We start from the raw sequence: 21,502 nt of genomic DNA, 5'->3' as shown, positions 1-21,502 counted from the left end.
AAGAGAACCGAGTGCGCGTCCCCTACCAGAGGGGAGTCCGTCTATGTTATTCACCTACATACATCATACCAGGATAAGTATACGTGCTCTTCACTTCTTTTCGTTCTTGGCCATCCGATACCATGTTGGATTCCACTCTTGTCGTCTAACAGCCCCGCACTATGATGATGGTTTGCGTCGGACTGTGCTTGAATGTTCCTGGAGTCAAGCTTTGATCTGTCGCCACAGTCGCTGGCCTTCAAGCGGGTTTGACAGATGAATGGTCTTCACTGTCTTGTATATCCAGCATCAGTTCACAGTCATGATACAGCGTGAGCGTGATGGGCCGGTGTCATCGACTTTTGATACCAGAATATTAGCTGCGCAGTTTAACGGCGCGAACTCAAGCATTTCCTAATCACAGCCCAATATTTTACAAGATCCTGCAACCCGTCCTTTATGTCATTGTACGAGAATTTATCGTTCAGCGTTAAGAAAATTTCGAGGTGATGTCGCAGCTCATGGTTGAGAGAAGAAGTGGGCGATGAGGAGGTCGGGGAAAATCCCCAACTTTCTATTGGTGCGCGGACGAATGTATACGAACAAATGCGCGCGGAACCTTGGCCGAGAAAGTCCTAAAACCTAAATCCGTGTGCTGGCATCCTAGCAATCTGCGGTAATGTTAGAGACATTTGAACATGGTATGCGACATGAATGTTTGGGGAACGAATGAGTGCAGGCGGAGCCTCAGCCGAGGGATTCGAGAAAGTGCAGGCTCAAACACGAGCAAAATAAGTATCGCGACGGTATCGTAGTTTACATGAATCTACAAGTGTTCTTGGCAAGAATACATAAGCACCCTGCGTTCTACGTCAACGTTCGGCAGAAACTTTGAGCAATTCGTCTGTACGAATAAGATATCATTTCTTACGTATCCTTATTGACTTGCTTCCACAAACCACCAAGCAACCCGATTCTTCTTACACATCAGCTGCGATGGCTACTGTTCGCAAAGTAAACTTTCTCAGCCATGGCATCACCGTAGTCGGTGACCTATACCTACCCTCCCCAAACGCACCAGACCGCAAAAATGCCGCCCTTATCGTCGGCCACCCCGGTACATCTATCAAGGAACAAGCGTCTGGATTGTATGCCAGAAAGCTAGCCGAACATGGCTTCATTACTCTCGCGTACGACGCAGCATTTCAAGGCGAGAGCGGAGGCGAGCCGCGTTACCTAGAAGATCCGTACCAACAAGTCGAGGACCTTAAGAGCGCCGTAACATTCCTCTCAACTCTTGACGGCGATGTTGATCCCGAAAGGATTGGAGTCGTTGGGATCTGCTCCTCAGGAGGCTACGCGGTCTTCGCTTCACAGACTGATGTGCGTATGAAGGCCGTGGCGACTGTAGGCGGCGTCTGCTTGGGTGCTATGCATCGCAACGGTTTGAAAGACGACTCCGGCAACATCAACCCGGAAACGCTGCATCAGCGCCTGAGTTTTGCAGCACAAGAACGCATCTCAGAAGCCAAGGGAGGAAAGCCTACTACATTCAGCACGCTGGACGTTTTCGAGGAGGCAAAGTCATACTATTCAACTCCCCGCGGGTACCATCCCAAATGCAACAATTTGCAACTTGTGAGGAGCTTCGAAAAGCTGTCTACATATGATTCCTTTGCTTTCATCGAATGGATCTCCCCGCGACCGTTGTTGATGATCATGGGAAGTTTGGCAGACACGGGTAATGGAGGCCCAGCCGATACCGGCTGTTACAGCAAAGACGCTATCGAGAAGGCCAGGGAACCGAAGGAGCTTTTCGTCATTGAAGGCAAAGAACATCTCGATTTGTATGCTGATACTGAGGAAAGTGTTCCAAAGCTAGCTGGTTTCATGGCGAAGGCGCTGTGTACTTAGAGGCCGTTCGATGTGTGCCAATACCTGGGTACATCCAGTTCGCGTTAGCAACAGGGCGCCTTACATACGGCGAGCTTATGCGAGATAGGGTTTCCCAGCTTGGACACAGATGCAATCCGACACTCTAGGCAGCAGCCATTAGATCTCAATAAAGAACCTCTCTAACAACAACATCACCTGCTGTACCCAAGTACACACTAAACAGACCCTTATTTTTCCATTATCCCACACCAAACTTCCGAAGGCAAGCCTTCCGCAAGTACTACAGCACATCATGTCCGATACTGGAAATTCCAACTCTGGTCCTCCTGGCGCGCCGCCAGCCGACGCTCCAACCGAAACCTACGATGCATCATGCCACTGCGGCGCATTCAAGTACTCCGTCACTGCATCTCCTCCGCTCGATGATCCCAACGCGGTCCTGGTGGAGTGCAACTGCAGTATCTGCGTATCCAACGGTTACCTTCTCGTCTACGTGCCCAACGAGCGTATCGTTTTCTCAAACGGTGGCATCGAGCAATTCAAGGTAAGCAAACATGTCACTGGGTACGTAGTGAATACCGCAAAAGATTAGGTCAGCTGATATTAGTTCATAGTCTTACTCTTTCGGAACTAAGAGAATGGGCCACTACTTCTGCGGTACCTGCGGTGCATCGTGCATGATCCGCTCGAAGGACCCTGATTTCTTCACCGGTATGACGTGCGTTAATGCACGAATGCTGCGGGGTGTTGAGCTTGAGAAATTGAAGCGCAAGTCTGTCGACGGAAAGAGCTTCTGAGAGCTTGCAGTGGGGTTGTTGGCGCAGATGGCGTTGGAAGTGCATGGTGTCAGTCGGGAGAAGGGCGAATGAAAACTGGGGTTGGTGATGTGAGGGGCCGGTTGCTGATCATTCGTTGTGATTCTGCACGTACGGTTCGTACTTGCTGACAAAAGTCGGACATTCAAGATTATAAATGCGACTTCGTCCTGCTGTAAGGCGAGCCATTGTTAGTGAAACTATAAAATCGGACATAAGAGGTTCGGCGGTAGTACAACACATACGTTTCGTTGATAAACAGCTCATACAGTCTCCGTTCTCTGCATATTGACTAATTCAGAAATCTCGATTCACTGAACAAGCGCTTCCCAACTCATCTCAACTATGTCTCCATCACTTTCTACGCTCAACACGTCACCCACACCAACCTCACCAGGCCGTTGGATTATAACAGAGTTTGGCAAGCCATCTGTGCTGAAATGGGAGGCATTTGATCCTATGGTCGCGCTGTCTGCTGGCGGAGTGCTCATTCGCATCCTGGTTGCTGGTATTGCTGGAGTCGACAATATTCAGCGTGTCGGCGGTTACCCTCATCCAATCGCCAAGATTCCCGGCTTTACACCTGGATATGACCTCGTAGGCGAGATAGTTGCACTGGGCGATGCTGTGCCAAAGGGAAGAGAGCTGAACATTGGAGACAGAGTCGCAGCGTTGAGCATCTTTGGCGCGCATGCTACACACATCGTCCTGCCACACGAAGAGGTTATGAAACTGCAGCAGGGAGATGACCTGCTGGAGACTTGCGCACTTCCGTTAAACTACATGACTTCATGGGGTCTGTTGAAGCACACTGGTGTCGAGTTACCACCCGGCTCGAGTATCCTGATCGGGAGTGTAAGTGGAGGACTGGGAACAGCTATGGCTCAGCTTGTCAAGGCATTCGACATGGGCATCAAGATGTTCGGTACATGCTCGCCAAGCAAATTCGATTACGTGCGCTCACTGGGTGTGGAACCGCTTGACCGAAATGCCCCGGATCTTGTGGAGCAGGTTCATGCGCTGACGGATGGAAAGGGGGTTGATGTCGCATACGACGGTGTTGGCAGTGAGAAGAGCGTCCAAGACTTCCTCGCTGCAACTAAGCAGGACGTCGGCAAAGTGGTCGTCTTCGGAGTCATGGGGGGCATCGCTGCGGATGGGAGCAAGATGTTGGGTAACGTCGATAAGCTCCTTGAAGCAATACTGCAGCCACCGCGAGTAAGCTTCTGGGCGCTTGATATCGAGTACCCAAAGAAGAAGGAAGTGGCGGAATTCTTTGCGCTTGTAGAGAAGGTGAGGGAAGGGAAATTGGATCCAGTTATCGCGAAGCTAATGAGGCTGAGCGATGCGATTGAAGCGCATGAGCTTCTTATCCATGGGAGTGCGATTAAGGGGAAGATGTTGTTTGTAGTAGACGAAGAGCTAGCTAAGACCCATGGCATTTAGAATGTTTTTGCCAGGAAAACCCTGCGAGAAACATGAAAGATAAGTTTGCAGCTGTGGTAGAAACTATTCGAAGTCGCAGTCGAGTAAGAGATACTCAAATGTTGCACAGTAAGAACGCTAGTGAAGCGACATGACGAATGAAATATGACGTGTGATGTCTACCGAGGTAGGAAACGACTCTCGATGACACACATCCGAGGGAGAACGAAACGAAGATTTTCTCTTCGCATGCATTGAGAAGGTCTGCCGCGATAGTCTTATTTGAGTCACTCATACGGCTGTACAGTCTCCGGTGTTTCGGAAGAGCTGTGTCTTCCGACTTGTGCATGCATGGCACTAGGATCTAGGCTCATAGTATCCCAATTTTGAATGCAGGCATTGGTTGGATACGTCACGCTCGTTGTAGGAGCTTTCTCACTGGATTCTGGGAAGTAGTAGCCTGGGTTCGGCCCAACCATTTGCTGAGAGACCGCACCCCAGGTGGCAGGTTTTTTGGGCATTGCTGATGGTGGACAAGGCATGTTCCCCCATGTCGATGGCACGCCTGACCCTAGATAATATCCATGGTTTGGCGTAAAAATTGATGTCGGTAGCGTAGGCACAATCTGCGATTCTTTGGCAAGGATTGCAGCCATGACTTCGGGACATTCGTTCTGCACTCGCTTTCGCAATGATCCTGGTAAACCGATACCGTTCTCATGTAGCCTTTCTAAGAGACTCTCGATGATATTCTCCAGGTTGACTATCTTCTCGTTGCATCTTTGCTGTGTCTGCATGTTCTCAGTCTTAGCTGTAGTCAAGTCATTCTCTAGTGTACTGATGCGTCTTTCTTTATCTCGCATGAGCTGTGCAGACATCTCATTGCCTCTAGCACGAGCTTGTTGTTTGCATGGCCTCCGCATCTGGCTGTGCTCGAAAGCAGGCCCCGGGAGGAAATTTGGTTCTGGCGGATTTGCTTCGGGATTCACCAATCTCCATATGAACGTCCACCTCGCCTCCTTAGTAAGCGTCGCCCAAGAGGGACATCTTTCCGTCCGACGGTGTAAAGTCGTGGAGTCGTCGGCACTACTCGCGCAAGAAATACCGATGCAGTACCGTTCGCAGCCATGCGATGCATGTTTTTGCAGTATAGTCACTGGCCTCTTTTCCTCGTCTGGTATGGGTAATCGCGTGCAGCATTCCTTGCATATGACTATGCGATGACGATTCGTGAGACTTCGCATTAGCTCTGAAATTGTCGTATTCGTTCCTTGACAGTCATGTGACTCAAGCATTGGACAAGACATCTGACCGGGATGATTAGAATCCTGATATGCGTCTGGAACGTAAACACCTTGTCCCCTATTGGGCCTCCTGTTGGGAAATTCGTCCTCGTCACCTTCTCTTTCTAGGCTTCTCTTGTTGATTGACGGCGCATTCCTGCTGAACAGTCCGATTGGAGTGCTGTTCGACGTTGCAGAGCTGTTCAAGGAACCGTTTGAGCCAGACCCGGTTGTTGATGTTCGCAACGAATGTTTGTCGTCAGTAAACCACTCGATGCTTTCGTCGGCCTGTGATGACTCGTACGCGTTGTAGTCATGGTCACAGTCTTGCAAAATGCTCCAAAATTCGAGGACCCGCGACCTCGAAGATGAAACTGGGCTTTCTCTTGGACTCAAAGCTTGCACTGGAGCTGCTGAAGAGCTTGTGTCGCTAATGCCTGCGCTCGGAATCGCTGAAGGAGTGGAAGATGGGAAGGAGCAGGCATCTTTCGTTGCGTCGACCCATTCAAGGACTCCGATCTTTGTGGTATCTTGAATGTTCGAGCCGGGATCGGATGGACCATGACCACTAGTGTTTGGCTCATTTGCCATGTGGTTGTTGTGTGAGATACTAGTGGGTGTATGATCATGGATATAATTGTCTTCTGCTGAAGTAGTCTCATTGAGTAAGGTTTCTGATTGTTTAACCGTAATCGATGCTCTACTTATTGGCTCTGCGTGATAGATCTTCCTCCGAAAGTACTTCCTGGCAGAGGAAGCTATGGACGAGATCTCCCATGGGTACCCGGCGGGAGTTACTTTAGCATTCGCAGAACGAGCAGGCCGTAATTTGGAAACTTTCAGGATTCGCGGGAAAACGTTGGGTTGGAGAGTAGATGCTTGTTGAAATGGCGTGATGGTATCCGTATGATTTGGAGGCTTCTGTTTCATGCCGTGTAGTTGGCAACTGCTCATGTACTCCTTGGGTCCGCACAGACATAACGAGTCTCTCTGACAACGAATTGTTATGCCACCATCGTCAACCTCGGGAGATCCACTGTATCCACTGTCGTTGCCGTCTCCCCACGGTAAGCGCGGTCCCGGATATAGTTGAGGCGGACCTGGCTGAGGGCTCATTCTTCTTCTATTTAAACGGAGATATACGCCAGGTACACATATGTTGCTGGGAACTTCGGAATCACGGAATTGAGCCGACTGTGAAAGTGACTCAGATGGTTCAGATTCATATCGTCCCTGTACGTTGTTGCAATGTGTGGGTGGCCTGCTGACTTTGGATGACTCTCGTTAAGATCCTGTAGCTGCCATAGCTGTCGAAAGAAAATTATGAGCAAAATGCGGGATGTGTGACGCTGTGACATGGTAAAATAAAGAGCGGGCGCAGTGCGACAGTTATGAGTGGGCAGCAGGCGACACCCACTATCGACGGTTGTTAATGCATCTTCGCGAATTGCCAGCAAGGCGATCAATTTGTTTGGCACCCAAATCGCAATTCTTGAACGCCACTCATGCAGCCAAGAGGTGGCTTGCCGCCTCCCTAGAAAACTATCCCCGTCCAGATGCAAACAGATTGTTTCGATGTTTTCGACCACTGTATTAGAATTGTCGGTGTTTTGGTGAATTGTGAGCATCGAAATGTATCTTAATGCAACAGGTTGAGAGTTCGAAAATTTCGTGTCCGAGACACAGTAGAGCACTGCTGGGATACGCCGCGTACAATAGCCCATCATATATAATGTAGGGCGTGTGAATGATGGGAATGAAGTCACATTGCTCCAGCCTACTTCAACCTAATGAGAATGGCAGCTAGGGCCAGTACAATCGAGCAAATCGTGATTCCGACTTTGGGCAACGAGGAGTCGGAAATCTGGATTGGATACACCAAACGCGGTCGCACCTCCGTCAACAAGCAGACCAAGGCACTCAACACAGAACAGCAGATAGTTCTTCTCATCGAGTTCTACAAGCTACGCTTCAATAGGAAGGAGCGTGTGATGTTGCGTTGGCTGTGGTGCCGGAGACCCGTCGTTCAGATATGCGAGATCATCACTGTAGGTCCATGCCGTCAGACTTGATAAGATCCACCGTGTCCTGACTCAAGCAGCCAAGCCTCCAAGGGAGAAGTTTTCCACTAGAAGTGCACTTCGAAAGCATCGAGATATCGCATACTTTCTCAGCTGCTCTACTCCGTCCCGAGCTGCTACGTGACAGCGGCAGGATGTTCCACGAAACCGATTCGTTTGATATGGAGAACACAGAGGCAGCGGCGAAGCGAAAAGTCCTGTGCATTGGCCATGTCATCGACAAGACGTACCTAGCATGGCCGCTGGCCCTGTCCTTCGTCATTGCGACAGTTGCAGCGGTCATCGCAGGGGTCATAACGCACAGCGTATCGTCAGGCACAGAGTTAGGAGGTTTCATCGGCGTCGGCGTCGTATTATCATGGTCGTACATCTTGTGGCTCCTAGGATAGATCATGCATCCATGCGTCTGAACCTCTGACCACCGTCTTCGTCCCTCTCTAGCAAGCCTCTCATCTCCTTAGCCCTCTTCTCCACTTCTCGTGCACTTCCCATCCTGCTTTCTTCGATACGCCATCCCTCGATATGTGTGAACAGTGGTACGATGGCAGAGCTCTTCCAAGCCACTACGCCCCTCCTCGATGTATGTACGAGCGTAGCTATGAAGAACGCAATACCCATAATGACTTCGACGACTGGTGCACTTATCCAGGCCCAATGGACTTTTATGTATTGTTCCGTCGTAATTGTTCTACCGGGGAGTTTGATGCTACTAGGCCCTTGACCGAAAGCGTACGTCATTGAAGTGCTGATAGCTTGCACGGTTTCTGTGAGGTTGGTAGAGTTTTGCAAGGCAAGACCGTACGCGTCTTTGATTGAAGAGGAAAATATACCAGAGAGAAACGCCATCATTCCCTCGTTATCGACTGGACCGACGCTGAAAGTTGTATTACCGGGGAGTGTTGTAGTCTCATTCGAGACGTTGAAAGAGACCCAATATGTCGCGTCGAATGGGTTGGCGATGCCGTAAAGTTCATGGTCTTGTATGATTCCAGGGTTGAAGGTACCGTTTACGACGGTCATGTTACGAACATGCCGACCGACCCAACGTATGTCACATTCAGTGAGGTCTGGGTTGTCCATGCTAAAAGGCGACTCCATGTTGGCGGTAGCGAAGCTGACGATGGAGCTGTTGAGTACACTCCCAATTTGTTGCGCACGCTGTATATGAGCGGTACTATTGAACTGAGTTGATCCTCCGCCGCCTGAGCTTTGATGTGAAGACGACTCAATGAAGAAACCAGATGGAGTTGTATAGTTGCATCTTCTCCCTGCGATTACCCGATCACAGATGTTGTAAGAAGTGGATGTGACGTTTGTACAATTGCTGGTCACTGCCAAGGTTGTGAAGTCATCCCATTGGCAATTTCCAGTCTGACATTCGACTTGCACTGGCGCGCTGAGGTTGTAGAGTCCGTTGAGAATAGCGCCTTGTATCTTTGGATCCATCATCCGCCCTGTTCGGGTTGTAAGCTTGGAACGGCTTTTGAAGAAGTAACATATGTAACTTACTTACAACCCCTCGTCCGGTGACGCCCCTGTCGGCGCCAGAATCATATATCTGATTCTTGTAGAAGGTCGCACCAGAGGTGTCAAAATGCAATCTTGAAGGATACGAGAGCAACTGCTGCGACAAGGGGCCCATGGCAAGAGACAGTATCGTGATCAGAGAACCCCATGTTGCCAGCTTAGTTTTAAGATGCAATCTCCAAACAAGTTCCAGAGAGCCCCAAGGTCCACGACTGGCGTCGTCGAAGATTTGCATCTCTCGCAGTGGGCGTGGTGACCTGACCAGATGAATCCACTTCAGTTGACTAAGGCATGATGCAACTGGTACTATCAGGGCTGTCCGCGATAAGGTCGAAAGAAGTGCAACGACTGTGTTTAGCGTAATATTGTGAACAAAATGCCAATCGGACAAGGGCCTCTCCTGGTAGACTTTTAATATGATTGTTATGGCAACAACGCACAGTAGACTGAAGACTGCGGATGCAACCTCCCACCGCCAATCTCCCAAGTGGAAGCTTCCATAACGCTTCGGTGGATCATAATGCATTCGGACAATGGCCTGTTCCTTTGAAGATACGGATTCCGGTCCTTCTGAACTCCATGCTAGGTTGTTACCGAGCAGCCTTTCGCTGTGAGTGGCGTGGCCGTGGTCCGGGAGACCATGTAAACGATTCTGGTTGAGACTGCCTGCAAGTGGGCCTGCTCTGACTGGAGCGGTGGCCGTCGGAAGGTACTCTTGGTTGAGCTCTAGCGAACGCATAGATGCAGAGCAAGATGAAGCCATGCTCACGATCCGGGAGAGCAGCGATAGCTTCGTGTTTCAAAACCTGCGAAGGGTCGACAGGACTGAGTATTATTCATATGCGACGAGGCCACTGGCCTAGCGGCTTGGTTGGCTTGGGCTGGGTGGGGGCCAAAAGTGGCTGAGGTGTTGTACAGATGCTGGTCATTGGCTATGGTCTGGTAAGGCGTCCTGCCTAGTAACGCCTAACGCTGTGTTCAACGATCTGCAACGCATGCGGATATACCTGTGTCAAACAACAGTGATAGGTCTCCTGACGGCTAGGATGAAGTAGACGGTAACATGAAATGGACTTGATCATTTCGAGATTGAAATTGGACGTGGCCAGACTATTGCAGGGGTATCTTGGTGTTCGAAAGCAAAATAGACAGGAAAGTAACTGGAAGCATTACAACTCGTCGAATACGCGCAGTCGCTCATCGTCGTCTAGTACAACCTGCGCTTCGGGGGTATCCACTTTTGGACCTGCAGTACTAGATGACGGCCCTATAATTGCCTCTTTTGCTATGTCTGGTATGTCGGCATTTAGGATCGCCTCTCTCGTCGCAGGATCGAGTGTATTCTTCGGTTCGTGTAGGTTGTCGATCGGTTGCGACGGGCGGAAGAGAACGAGGGCTAGTATGAGAGCAGCTACGAAGCCCACTATAGCCCAGAATATCCGCACGCGATCTGTGTGATGTCAGCTGGAACGGAAACAAAAGAACGTCATGAGGATGGCCATACGAGTATTCTTGGCCTGCCACTGCGCTTCCGACCTGGCCCTCGCATCGACACGCTCTTTCGCTCGTTCGAGCCTCGCCGTCAGTGCATCGGCTTTCTCTTTGCCCGTCTTGATGCGCTCTTCTAACCCGCTCACTTGCTCCTGTTGTGTCTTGAAGCCATCGAAGGCTTCCACTTGGCCAGTCACATCCTCCAGTAACTCTGTGGTGTCCGACTCGAAGTTTTCGTGGAGCTCCTTGGTCAAGCCAGAGAGCTCTTGCAGCGTTCCGATGGTCTGGCGCAGTACGGAGACTTTCTCGAGGATGGAATAGTAGGTGTCGTCTAGACGGCGCGACGTCTTGAGGGACTGGTCGGAAAGGGTCTGGAGAACCGCACGAAGGTCTCTGCGGGCCATGTTAGAGAAGGCATCTTGGGGGAACGCTACGGGGTTGATGGTGAATGACGCAGACGCACCGTTCTCTAGCTTCAACTCTCTTAGCCTCCAGCTCCACATCCGCCTGCCGGATTGGTCTCCGCGGCGGGATGGTGATGCCTGGGGTGCTTTCCTCTTTCCCATGCACGCTGCCATCAGCCTGCCCTGGTGCGACGCTCTCCCTGCGACTGTGACTGGGGCTCGTGTCTCTGCTCCCTCGCGCCTGCCTCAGCAAGTCTCCGAAGCTGGTCGGCGGCTGTATCTGGATGGCTGATTGCATCGCCTCTTTGGCGGCATGGCGTCTGCTGGAGCTGTGGCGGTGACGGTCATCGTGACGGTCGTGGTGGTGTCGCGACGACTTGTGCTTGTGCAGGTGGGAATGCGACTTCTTCTCGGGGTCAGTCGTCACGCGCGTCGCCGAACGGGAACTGTAGAGGTTGGGACGGAAAGATCTGGGGTCAGCCAGACCGGCATGGAGGTGAAGCTGTCCGTCCATGTCATGGTGGTGGTTGGGTCGGCGCAACGAGGCAGTTGTCGGTGATGCTGGGCTCCAAGATCGACTTCCGAGTTTCGCGTGTCATTGCAGGGGTCTCCTTCCGCTAGCCAGCTGGAGATGCGCATGTGAAGGGCATCATGAAACAGCCTTGACAGTGATGATGATTGTAGGTTTGCAGGTATTATATTGAAAGTTGATCATCTAGGCAATTCCACATCTATGGTCATGGCACTTTCAGTAGGGAATGACGTTTCCGATTCTTTACTCATAGAAAAGATTCTAAATGTTTGCTTTTTGCTTCATCTTCCACCGTGGGAAGTCTCGATAGGGTATCATTGCTTGCATCCCGTTCTGCAGACTGGACTGCCCTGGACTGATTCCGGTCGCTCTTGCTTTCCCGGTGGTTTCTGAGTAGTGCAGTTGCGCCTGCCTCTCTACCTTTTCAACATCCTCCCGATGCGGCATTTCCTTGACCGCATTTTATGCTTCGGCTTTAGTCAATCCGACCTGAGCTCATGACTTCAACATCTTGTTGCGCTTCTCCCTCCTCTTCAGGCGCTCGACGCGCTTCTTGTGCATCTTCTCCTCCATCTGGGCGAATCGCTCGCGTTCTGCTTTGGCGGCGCGCTTGGTCTTGATAGCTTCGACTCGTCGCTATGTCACAGTCAGCTCCTGTCTGTCTATTTGTAACCAGAAGCAGTGGTTTCCTACCTGTCTCTCAGACTCCTTCTCGTCCTTCAGCTCCTTCTCCTTCGCCTTGACAGCAGCGAGTGCTTTCCTTTCCTCACTACGCTTGTCCCATGAGGTTTGGCCTGCCTTTGGTCGGAAGGGGCCCTTGTTATCGTGCCATTGCTTGCCTGGGGAAAGTTAGATCGCCATGTCGCAACTACCGCACACAGCAGTCGCATACCGTTCTTCTTCATGCCCTTGACAGGGGCAGTTTCCGTCGCAGGAGGCGCCTCGATTACTACAGATTCAGACATGGTTGCGGTGTTGCGCGACCAGTGGATCTCGCAGAAGTTCTCGAACCCAGAACACGGCGGCGCGAGAAAAGTTAATGCCGATTATCGATAACTAGCGCACTTTGCCGGCGCGGGCTGCCAGCCAGGGATCCCCAAATCCCGCCCAATTCAAATGTTATCAGATCAATTCGATCTGATAAGCTGCATCAGCAGAAGTGCGGCCGAAGCGCGTTCCCAATTGCTCGTTGCGCCTATACTTTATTCGCGCATGCTGATGGCCTGGCTTAGCAGGCGCTGTGCGCTTTCCACTCCTGTAATACTTTCTTCCGATACTGCAGAATTTTCCCAGGCTAGCTAAAGAAAGGTCTGCCCTGTTTGGTACAACGTTGGGCGTTATCATCTTCTCCATCCCCGTCGCACACACGGCCCGCTGCATGCTCCCTCGAGCAAACTCTCTTCGTCGTGTTACACACTTCCGAACCTTCCTCCACTCGCCATAACGCAAACGCAACCGGTGTACCCCATTATTGACATGGGCTTCGATTCATAACAGTAGCCACGCGCCCTCTCACCGCCCACGACTCTTCACACGCAACATGCGCTCGGCTCCATAAACATACATTCAATACAGTTACACATATCCATTGACGAGCCATACATATTCTTCATTTATGGAAGCACAAGAGAGTCCGGTGTCGGTGGTGGGGGGAAGAGGCCGGCTGCCCAACCCAGTCATAATGGAAGAGGTCCGGAGTCCTGCTGCAGAACATACCATAGGCAAAGGAGAAGAGGCCTTGAAGGACGTTCTCTGTGGATCTGCGGCTGGAGTTGTCGGGAAGTACATTGAGTACCCTTTTGACACGGTCAAGGTTCGGCTGCAGTCGCAGCCCGACCAGGTGCCACTCCGCTACACCGGTCCACTGGACTGCTTCAAGAAGTCTTTACAACAGGATGGCTTCCTTGGAATATACCGAGGAATCAGTGCGCCTCTGGTAGGAGCTGCTGTAGAGACAAGCACATTGTTTTTCAGTGTGAGTAACGTGCCAATAGAGAAGTGGATCAAGCTGATGTGGTCTGCAGTACCGCCTGGCTGGCGATGCCCTCAAGTCTTCGGGATTTTATCCTGAACTAAAGAGACACCCAGAGCGAGACCTGCCCTATTCTGGCATGCTCTTTTGCGGAATGATCGCAGGCGCCATCACATCACTCTTCCTAACACCGATTGAACTCGTTAAATGTAAGATGCAAGTTCCCCTAGAAACGAGCGGTAACGTCGTGGCCGCACCAACCATCAGAGGAGTCATTGCTTCTATCTATCGCCACCAGGGCCTCAAAGGCTACTGGCACGGACAATTTGGAACCTTGATCCGTGAGACAGGAGGCGGCGCGGCGTGGTTTGGTGGTTACGAAGGCATGAAGATACTGTTCAAGGGCTCCAGCACTTCAGCCAAGGACGAAGATCTTCCCGTCTGGCAGCGCATGGCCTCCGGTTCTGTTGCAGGCGGAGCCTACAACTTCATGTTCTACCCTGCGGACACGATCAAGTCGAGAATGCAGACGGAAGATGTCAAGCAATTGACTGGCGGAAAGTCGACATTCAGCGCTGTAGGAAAGGCGGTTTGGAAGCAACATGGTATCAAAGGCATGTACCGTGGTTGCGGTATCACAGTTGCGAGATCCATACCTAGTTCTGCGTTCATCTTTACCGTATATGAAGAGCTAAAGAAGCGATGGCCTACTCGACGGGTAGAGTAGGACCGTCACGGGATTTCGCGCTGGATGCGCAGAATTTGTCGAGCAGCATATCATGGTGTTTGGGGGGCGTTTGTACAGCATCAGGCGGGAGCGTCGAGATACCATGTATTGTTACATTGAGCGCATAGAGAAGAAACGACAGTATTAGATCATAGCACGCGTGCACATGCAACTTTCCCCAACTATTCTATCTTCACATGTCAAAGCGCAAACACCCCTGTCCATTCCTTCTATTAGCGCGAAGCTGCACCAATCCACGGATGTGGGGAAGCAGCAACCGGCAATGTGACGCGAGCCGAGGATCAGATGCCAGTAGCAATTCCGCGACTGCGACTCTGCGCTATCTATACCCGACCGCAATCCTCGCTCTCATCCCCATGCCAGCCTCATGATACGTACATTGTACTTCCATTCTTCTCTTCACTCCTTCGATTTTCTCCCTCAGCGTTTCTGCGACCGTAAAAGGTAGCGGCAAACGTCATCGCAACGCGCGCGCTGGACCGAGGCTCTTCTTCGCCGGACGCAAGCAAACCACGACAGAACACAACTCTCAGGTCATAACACACACACACACACACACACACACATACAAACAACATGGACAGATTACACGCCCTCGAGGTATGTTGCAGAAACTCGGATGTCGCATTTTTGAAGCGCGAGAGCTGATGGTTCAAATAGGCTGCGCTCGACAGGATTGTGCTAGATCCAAAGTACCACGATATCCTCACACTGGTAAAAGGTGTAAGGAATGGCATTGTGTATGGGAGTAAAGTGCGCTTTCCGCATGCGCTTGTGTAGGTTTCCGCAGGGCCGTACGTTCATGAGAAGTGGATAGCTGACGCGTGGTTACAGAATGATCTTCCTCTTCAGATCTGGAAGGTACGCGGCGCTCTCCTTACTACCAACCCTCTTCTCTACTTCATAACTAGAGAATATTCGTGCTGACAAAAGCCAAACAGTTTCCGATCCAAATGCTTGCTCGTCTACAAAGCGACTCGCCAACACGCCCGTAACCTCGGTCTCTTCGCCCTCGTCTACAAATCCTGTATGATTTTCCTCCGACACGCGTCCCCGACCGGCAAAGAGAGACACTACGATTCCTTCCTCGCCGGTCTGCTAGGCGGCTACACCGTCTTTGGTCGCACAATTCACAATTCCGTGTCTCAGCAAATCGTCATATACGTAGCTGCACGCGTATTGTTAGCATTGGCAAAGCTAGCAGTACAACCACGGCAGGTCGGAGGCGGAGTTAGTGGACAAGGAGTTCAAGGAGGTGCTGGTGGATGGGAGCTGTTCGGCAACGGCGAGATGAGGAGAACGATGGCGAAGAATGGATGGCCTGTTTTTGCCAGTCTGAGTTGGGCGATGGTTATGTATATTTTCAGGTGGCATCCTGAGGCTGTGCAGAGCAGTTTGAGGAGTAGTATGAGTTATATGTGGGTATCCTTCGAAGCTGGAAGAAAATGGGATCATGCTAACGTGTGGACAGTTACGTTCAGTCGGACGACTGGAATTCGCTACGGACGTTGCTTTGGCATAACAAATGAGCAGGGTGGAGATGAACGCCACAGGTTGACGTATGAGACGACATGGTTCGATGGTTTGAGGACCCGACATGTGAAGGCGAATGGACGGCAATTTAGATGCATATTATCCATTGGCGCGTTACACCATGACTATGATAGAAAGAGAATACGAGGAAATATTCAAAGTATCATGAGACAACAACACCTCTACTAGGTCCATCCACCAGTAACAAAATCTCCCGACCGAACAGGGTAAAAGCGGTAATACTGTTTAACACGACCCCAAATATCCGTCACCCACAGTGACATATATGCACAACATGCCAAAACGAAGCGACCAATCTCATCAGAGCCAGACCTGACTCCTTGGTCTACAATGGTCCTCGGTGTTGACCGGTGGCTTTTTACCCCACTTCTAAAGCCCATGTAGGCGGCCTCCGGTGAGCCATTCCAGGACATGTACGCGCGACGCGTTCTCCCCAAAACAAATTCTACATGCCGTCATCAGGCAGAATAATCTACACTCCGGCTACCTTCGGGTTTTACCAGCTCGCCTCGGGCGTACCCTATGCTATCCTTCCGTCGCATGGTTACTCAAGGGTATTCTCGACTCCCTCAAGTCATAAATGCGCTGGCCGGTGTCGGAATAGAGTAATAGATGGGCAGATGATATTGGTCCTTCAAACTCCTGATGCGACGTCGCTTGCAATAAATGCGGGGAAGGAGGTCCAGTGACGGGTTGCTGGAGCCAAATAGGTGACCAACTCAGGCTTGGGGTCAGGCAACGTGTCTCTCGCGGAGTCGGTAGTGAGTCCTGTATGTTCTGTCGTACAATCTAGCTGGCCGATGATCGCTCGTGTGTTGTGTGTATAAAGACACTGTGGGTTTCGTGGTAGATGTTCTTTTCGATCCCTTCTCCAGAGTTTGTTGATTTGGAGGTGCTTTGAACTGTATTATTAGCTTGTATACCATTACCTTTGCCAAAGCGACTATTGTCCTGTGACAACCAGAGCTGTCTTCCATTGTTAGCTGTTCCTGTTCCTTCTCATTGAGCTGTAAAGGTAAGAGACGCTGCTTCTCTATGTGTATGCAGTGAGTCGACGTCGGCTACATCCTCGCTTTCGATAGAAATGATATTGAGTGCTTGAGCACATATAACAGAAGGTTAACTGACATACTCTTGGGAAAGACTGCTCGATACTCTTACTATCGTCAAGATGTACGACCACGACGATCCGAACAACCCTTCCCATCAGCCGGTTCTGGATAGCCCATCGGCAGACAGACCGCCCCAATTCAATTGGAGGAATTGTGGCTATGACTGCGGAGAAGGGTGCGAGAAGGCCAGCGACGACGAAGGCGGTGGCGGAGTGAGCGACGATGAGACAGCCGTTGATGCGGACGAAGAACCGTACTTGATAACCGCATCGCAAGATGAGGAGATCAGAGCTTTCCAAGATGCAGACGATGCCACGACACATTCATCAGACCTAGACCCCACGGACATCGTCCAAGACTGTGCCGCCATGTCAGACAGCATGGTCGTCGAACCGTGTGCCACAATCGATCATAGTCCAGTAGCATCTGCCGGCGGCAGCGCTCGCAGCCGATCACCCGACCCGGGTGTTCTTTATTGGGTTGCCCACAGCATGCCAGTTGCCACACAATTGCCTATTGAGTACTTTTTTCTGCAGACGCCGTTGCGTCTCAGCCCCCAGTACGAGCACTGCCGCGGAGACCCAGCGTCGCACCTTGTCGTGCCGGATCGCTCGCCCCTCTGGTATCTGATGGAACGGTCTTGGAGCGGGTATGCGCCGGCTTATGGATACATCTCGCCGCCATAGTTTGGGGGTAGTATGATTTTGTTAGAAGGCTTTTGTCGTTTGTCGGTAGGTGGTAGATGGTTGCCCAGGTGGCGTTTAGGCGCGCTCTTTTTCGGGATGAACATTTACATTCTTTCGATATTCGGGACGGACACTCAGAATATCTTTCAATATTGTGTAGCGAGCGCAGCCTTTAAGTATCTCTTGTGGCGTATGGCAGACTTATGTTTGTGGATGTATTCGATAGTTGCATAAAGTGGAAAAAAAGAGCGGTCGTGAGGACTCAGCCAGATGCCTGGTCAATGTGAAGAGGAAAGCGATATAGGCGTAGCGGAGTGAAACAAAGCAGATACGGGCTAGGCTAGGAACACTCTCACTAAGTGGAGGTATGGTAGAATTATCTAATTTTGGCTACAATAACCGTCGTTCATGCTGCATATGTCAACCGTGAAAGCCACCCCGGGATCGCCCGCGCCTCATAAAGTCGGATGGTCAGCGTGAGATTGGATCTCGAAGTATGCTGCCTGAGCATGGCGCCAGTAGTGAATGGTAGGCGCATATACATGCTGCAATTGTGTCATCGAATGGTTATAAATTATGCTATCATGGCTACGCACATATAAAAAGATTCCTGTCTCAGCGGCCGGTTTCGGGAGTACACGATGCCGCCCTGACCTTCTAATGGCTCTTCTCAGCGGAGACATGTACGTGGCTAGGGTTCCCATAAATAAAGCATTAATTTCCACACAAAATGCCGCATCGCCTTCACTGCGAGGCAAAGGCCAGATCAGACTTTCTGACATACCTAACGGCTGTAGTCATTCTCGATCAGCAAGCGGGCGTGGAGTCTGGAGTCGTGGAGTAGCGCATGCCATTTGTCGATCCCCGATGCTCGACATCGAATTGTCTAGTTCTCATCGCAGACCCACACGGCTGCTCTCCACGGTCGCACCGTGCATCCTTGAACGAATTAACGTGCCGAAGATGCGGTTGGGTGCAGAGTGCTGACTCCACTGATTGACCGCTCCGCCCACGAGGCTTGTCATCGGGCAGCTGCTAAACAGCCACGGAGCCCTAGAACTTTCTGCCACAGCCCATTTAGTCCAAGTCTGATGGATAGCTGTTGTGTCAATAGCGGTGCACGCATTGATAAGACAATTTAAGTGCCTCGATCGTGCTGGTCCTAGGGTTGTCAGGGGTTCGAGAAGCGCTCAACAAGAAACTACCCTGCCGTCACCCAACGAGCGTCTTCCACGATTGAACGTTTAGCAACGCCGTATCACGTCCGCCCTGGATATAACTGACGGCGCTCACCATCAGTGCACATACGCGCATATCCAAACCCGCAAACCCCCGCGGTAGCTCTCGGGCTGTTCCTAGCAGTCGCTCCACCATACGTCATTCTGCACCACTCATACACCAGCGCCAGCTACTAGACATTGTGCCATTCACATGTTTCTCGGCAACCTCTCCTTCAAACGCTTTCCGCAGTTCGACAAACCCTTGGCCGTGTGGGAACTGCGATACGGGGTGCAGTAAGTTGAGCCCGAGCTGGGGAGACGTCCAGAAGCAAAATGGCACGCGACTGACATGCTCCAAGACCACACGAGCACCCTTGAGCCCTACGAGCCTCCGAATCGACCGCCGCAAACAATTCCCTGCCCCCAAACTAGCCAGCATCGGCTGCACCCTCCATCCCAGCGTTTCCACCACAACATACCGCCAGCGGGGCTTGCGTGTGCTTACTTTTGCACCGAGCATTGTCCGCAACGTCGCTGTCACGCTCAACAGCGCCCGTACGCACTTACATGCCTCCGAAATATTCCGAGTAAATTCCCCGCTTCGGTTCCGCACCTCCCCAGATACTAGGCGTCTGCCACTAGTCTACCCGGGCGACCGCATAGTCTTGCTATTGGCGAAGACACACCATTGGTGATATATCCATTGCCTGTATAAGTATAGCATCAGGGAGCTCCCGTCGAGTGCTGGACATACTTAAAGATGGCGTCAGCAGCTCCTCCCAGGCGTTTCAAGGTCGAGCCCATCGAGACAACTGTCTCGTCCTCCAAGGACAAGGCTGCGGCAGAGCAGGACAAAGCTCCGGCACAACAGGCCGAGAGGCCGAAGCCACGGAGGTTTGCACCACAGCCAATAGAGACAACAAAATCAAGTTCCAAGTCTAGCCGTAGGTTTGCGCCTGAGCCCGTTGAGACTACCAAGAGATCCAACCGTCGCTTTGCTCCCGAGCCAGTGGAGACGACCACACGAAGCAGTCGTCAGAAGTTTGCCAAGGACTGGGAAGAACAAACATCCCCCACCGGGAAATTCAAAGCGGATCCTATGGAAGCGGCTTCCAGCTATAATTGCCAGTACAAGGGTTCGCTAAAACTGCCTACGAAGAAATTCCGACCGCAATTGATCGAAACTGCCCAAAGGCATCGCAAAGCTGGGGACGACACTCCCGCCATACAACCGTCCGACAAGACTGAGGCTACCCCGGACTCTGCAATAAGTGCCCGGAAAGCAAGGATACTGGGAATCCCTCCCACACCGCCAACAAACACACCGACTTTTGATATCAAACAGAACCCTTTGTTTTTGGAGATACAACGCAACGCCTCACCGTGTAGGCGCCGGTCGTACTTTAGCTCCTCGCAGCACTCGTTCCGCGTTCCTGACTTAGACCCGATTGAGTCTTCCGAGTCTGAAGCATCTGCGCCGCCATCGCCGACCGAGTCGCCACCTTATACTTCAGACCATTCGTTCATGTACAAAGAAGCTACTCGACGACGAGAAAGTGTCGACGACAGTTCTGCTGGCTACCTACTTGAGTTGGCTGCTAAAGCTGCAGAGAAACAGCTTCGGGAACAGGCCTTAGCTGCGTTCCCGAACAGCGACTTTCACGAACCCGTGGCCCATTACGTGGATCATGACACAGAAGGCTCAGAGCCATCAGTCACTGAGGCCAAGCCGCAGCGAGAATCGTCCTTCACGCAGGTCAATTGGGATTTAGTTGCCATGCGTGAGTATCAGGAGAAGCAGAAAGCCGGTAAAGAGGAGCAGAAGCCGAAAGAGTATGTCAAGCCTGCTTCCAGTCCATTCGGAAACCCAGCCGGCTTTCTGGATGCTGCTACAGCAAAGAAGTTTGCGAATGAGCGAAAAGACCCTGAATTAGAGCGCCAACGCAAGGAAGCCCGACCTCCCATGCTTGGGCAGGACATCAAGTTCCCGCGATGTGCATCACCGGAGCCATCTCGTTTTGACCCTACTCAAGGATGCGACGCGGTTAGGACGGCCATGTGCTATCTCTCGGAGCAGTCCAAAGCCGCGTCTGAAACAGGAGAAAGTCTGTGGTGTGGGAAGGGCAATGGGCGGCAAACAAGCACAACACCATCACTATGGTCCAATGCCAATAGCCGAGCTTCAAGCACGCATGGCTTGTGGGGTGGATTTTGCGTCAATGGTGGAGACAAGTCCCCACGCGGGCCAACCGGTCTACTCACGCCCCACAATGAGAAGCCAAATCCCATGTCGCCTTGTCCAACGCCTTCGACGAGTCTGTTGCCACCTACGCCTCCGGCATCGAGCTCCGGCATCACTTTTGGCCAAACAGACTTCTCGGGAATCGATGAGAAGCTCGCTGTCGAGCAGTCCATCGAAGAGGAATTTGGTGACAATTTTGTCACTCAAGTGTACAACTACCTGTCACTAGGCTATCCATCAATGGCGCGTCCGTTCGATGAAGAGCTTTCAAAGATTTCGCACATTCCAATTTCCGAGTTGAGACAAGACGATCACCTTGCCAAATCTCGTGGCTACATCCGTCTAGGAAAGGACGGTAATCTGAAGGACACCCAGATTACCGAAGAGACATGCATGCGCTGGCGCGCCCTACGCATCTATATTCAGGAGTGGGCGAGGCAACACCCCCACATGGCTGAAGACGAATTCATGGCTGGGGGGCGCGGGACTGCCGTTAGGAAAGGCAGTTGGGCGCTTTAGATCAGTGTTTCGCTCA

At 51.5% G+C, this 21,502-nt stretch overlaps 10 protein-coding genes across 10 annotated transcripts; 6 read left to right on the top strand and 4 right to left on the bottom strand.

The window, feature by feature from the left end:
* The first annotated feature begins 857 nt into the window (after nucleotides 1-857).
* BKA58DRAFT_107243 (Alpha/Beta hydrolase protein) lies at nucleotides 858-2,030 on the top strand. The gene has a single exon (XM_046163857.1). It carries the CDS (start codon nucleotides 976-978, stop codon nucleotides 1,891-1,893), a length of 918 nt encoding a protein of 305 aa, XP_046029802.1. The 5' UTR covers nucleotides 858-975; the 3' UTR covers nucleotides 1,894-2,030.
* BKA58DRAFT_107251 (Mss4-like protein) lies at nucleotides 2,031-2,757 on the top strand. The gene is made up of 2 exons (XM_046163858.1): nucleotides 2,031-2,419; nucleotides 2,490-2,757. The coding sequence occupies exons 1-2, from the start codon at nucleotides 2,168-2,170 to the stop codon at nucleotides 2,670-2,672; spliced, it is 435 nt and encodes a 144-aa protein (XP_046029801.1). The 5' UTR covers nucleotides 2,031-2,167; the 3' UTR covers nucleotides 2,673-2,757.
* Nucleotides 2,758-2,993: 236 nt separating this feature from the next.
* On the top strand, nucleotides 2,994-4,136 carry BKA58DRAFT_453183 (uncharacterized protein; the record flags this gene model as incomplete). Its single annotated transcript, XM_046174457.1, has 1 exon — nucleotides 2,994-4,136. Exon 1 carries the CDS (start codon nucleotides 3,036-3,038, stop codon nucleotides 4,134-4,136), a length of 1,101 nt encoding a protein of 366 aa, XP_046029800.1. The 5' UTR covers nucleotides 2,994-3,035.
* Nucleotides 4,086-6,509, bottom strand: BKA58DRAFT_378329 (uncharacterized protein). Its single transcript, XM_046169690.1, has one exon. It carries the CDS (start codon nucleotides 6,350-6,352, stop codon nucleotides 4,403-4,405), a length of 1,950 nt encoding a protein of 649 aa, XP_046029799.1. The 5' UTR covers nucleotides 6,353-6,509; the 3' UTR covers nucleotides 4,086-4,402.
* Nucleotides 6,510-7,669: 1,160 nt separating this feature from the next.
* On the bottom strand, nucleotides 7,670-10,000 carry BKA58DRAFT_107210 (uncharacterized protein). Its single transcript, XM_046163854.1, has 2 exons — nucleotides 8,989-10,000; nucleotides 7,670-8,933 (listed from the first exon to the last, which is right to left on the bottom strand). Exons 1-2 carry the CDS (start codon nucleotides 9,767-9,769, stop codon nucleotides 7,870-7,872), a joined length of 1,845 nt encoding a protein of 614 aa, XP_046029798.1. The 5' UTR covers nucleotides 9,770-10,000; the 3' UTR covers nucleotides 7,670-7,869.
* Nucleotide 10,001: 1 nt separating this feature from the next.
* BKA58DRAFT_107227 (uncharacterized protein) lies at nucleotides 10,002-11,671 on the bottom strand. Its single transcript, XM_046163855.1, has 3 exons — nucleotides 10,961-11,671; nucleotides 10,511-10,890; nucleotides 10,002-10,456 (listed from the first exon to the last, which is right to left on the bottom strand). The coding sequence occupies exons 1-3, from the start codon at nucleotides 11,413-11,415 to the stop codon at nucleotides 10,176-10,178; spliced, it is 1,116 nt and encodes a 371-aa protein (XP_046029797.1). The 5' UTR covers nucleotides 11,416-11,671; the 3' UTR covers nucleotides 10,002-10,175.
* A 257-nt stretch (nucleotides 11,672-11,928) lies between these two features.
* BKA58DRAFT_398953 (uncharacterized protein) lies at nucleotides 11,929-12,398 on the bottom strand (the record flags this gene model as incomplete). The annotated part of the gene is made up of 3 exons (XM_046171516.1): nucleotides 11,929-12,069; nucleotides 12,127-12,272; nucleotides 12,326-12,398. 3 exons carry the CDS (start codon nucleotides 12,396-12,398, stop codon nucleotides 11,929-11,931), a joined length of 360 nt encoding a protein of 119 aa, XP_046029796.1.
* Nucleotides 12,399-13,048: 650 nt separating this feature from the next.
* On the top strand, nucleotides 13,049-15,682 carry BKA58DRAFT_409319 (mitochondrial carrier domain-containing protein; the record flags this gene model as incomplete). The annotated part of the gene is made up of 7 exons (XM_046172142.1): nucleotides 13,049-13,408; nucleotides 13,458-14,128; nucleotides 14,578-14,686; nucleotides 14,814-14,929; nucleotides 14,988-15,014; nucleotides 15,095-15,571; nucleotides 15,625-15,682. The coding sequence occupies 7 exons, from the start codon at nucleotides 13,049-13,051 to the stop codon at nucleotides 15,680-15,682; spliced, it is 1,818 nt and encodes a 605-aa protein (XP_046029795.1).
* An 891-nt stretch (nucleotides 15,683-16,573) lies between these two features.
* BKA58DRAFT_378320 (uncharacterized protein) lies at nucleotides 16,574-17,921 on the top strand. Its single transcript, XM_046169689.1, has one exon. The coding sequence runs from the start codon at nucleotides 16,879-16,881 to the stop codon at nucleotides 17,503-17,505; it is 627 nt and encodes a 208-aa protein (XP_046029794.1). The 5' UTR covers nucleotides 16,574-16,878; the 3' UTR covers nucleotides 17,506-17,921.
* Nucleotides 17,922-19,365: 1,444 nt separating this feature from the next.
* On the top strand, nucleotides 19,366-21,502 carry BKA58DRAFT_107092 (uncharacterized protein). The gene has a single exon (XM_046163853.1). It carries the CDS (start codon nucleotides 19,486-19,488, stop codon nucleotides 21,484-21,486), a length of 2,001 nt encoding a protein of 666 aa, XP_046029793.1. The 5' UTR covers nucleotides 19,366-19,485; the 3' UTR covers nucleotides 21,487-21,502.

Source organism: Alternaria rosae (genome assembly GCF_020736505.1).
Source record: "Alternaria rosae strain MPI-PUGE-AT-0040 chromosome Unknown BKA58scaffold_2, whole genome shotgun sequence".
Taxonomy (NCBI): Eukaryota; Fungi; Ascomycota; class Dothideomycetes; order Pleosporales; family Pleosporaceae; genus Alternaria; species Alternaria rosae.
The sequence above is the reverse complement of the archived record's forward strand: the minus strand, read 5'-3'. Positions and strand labels throughout refer to the sequence as shown.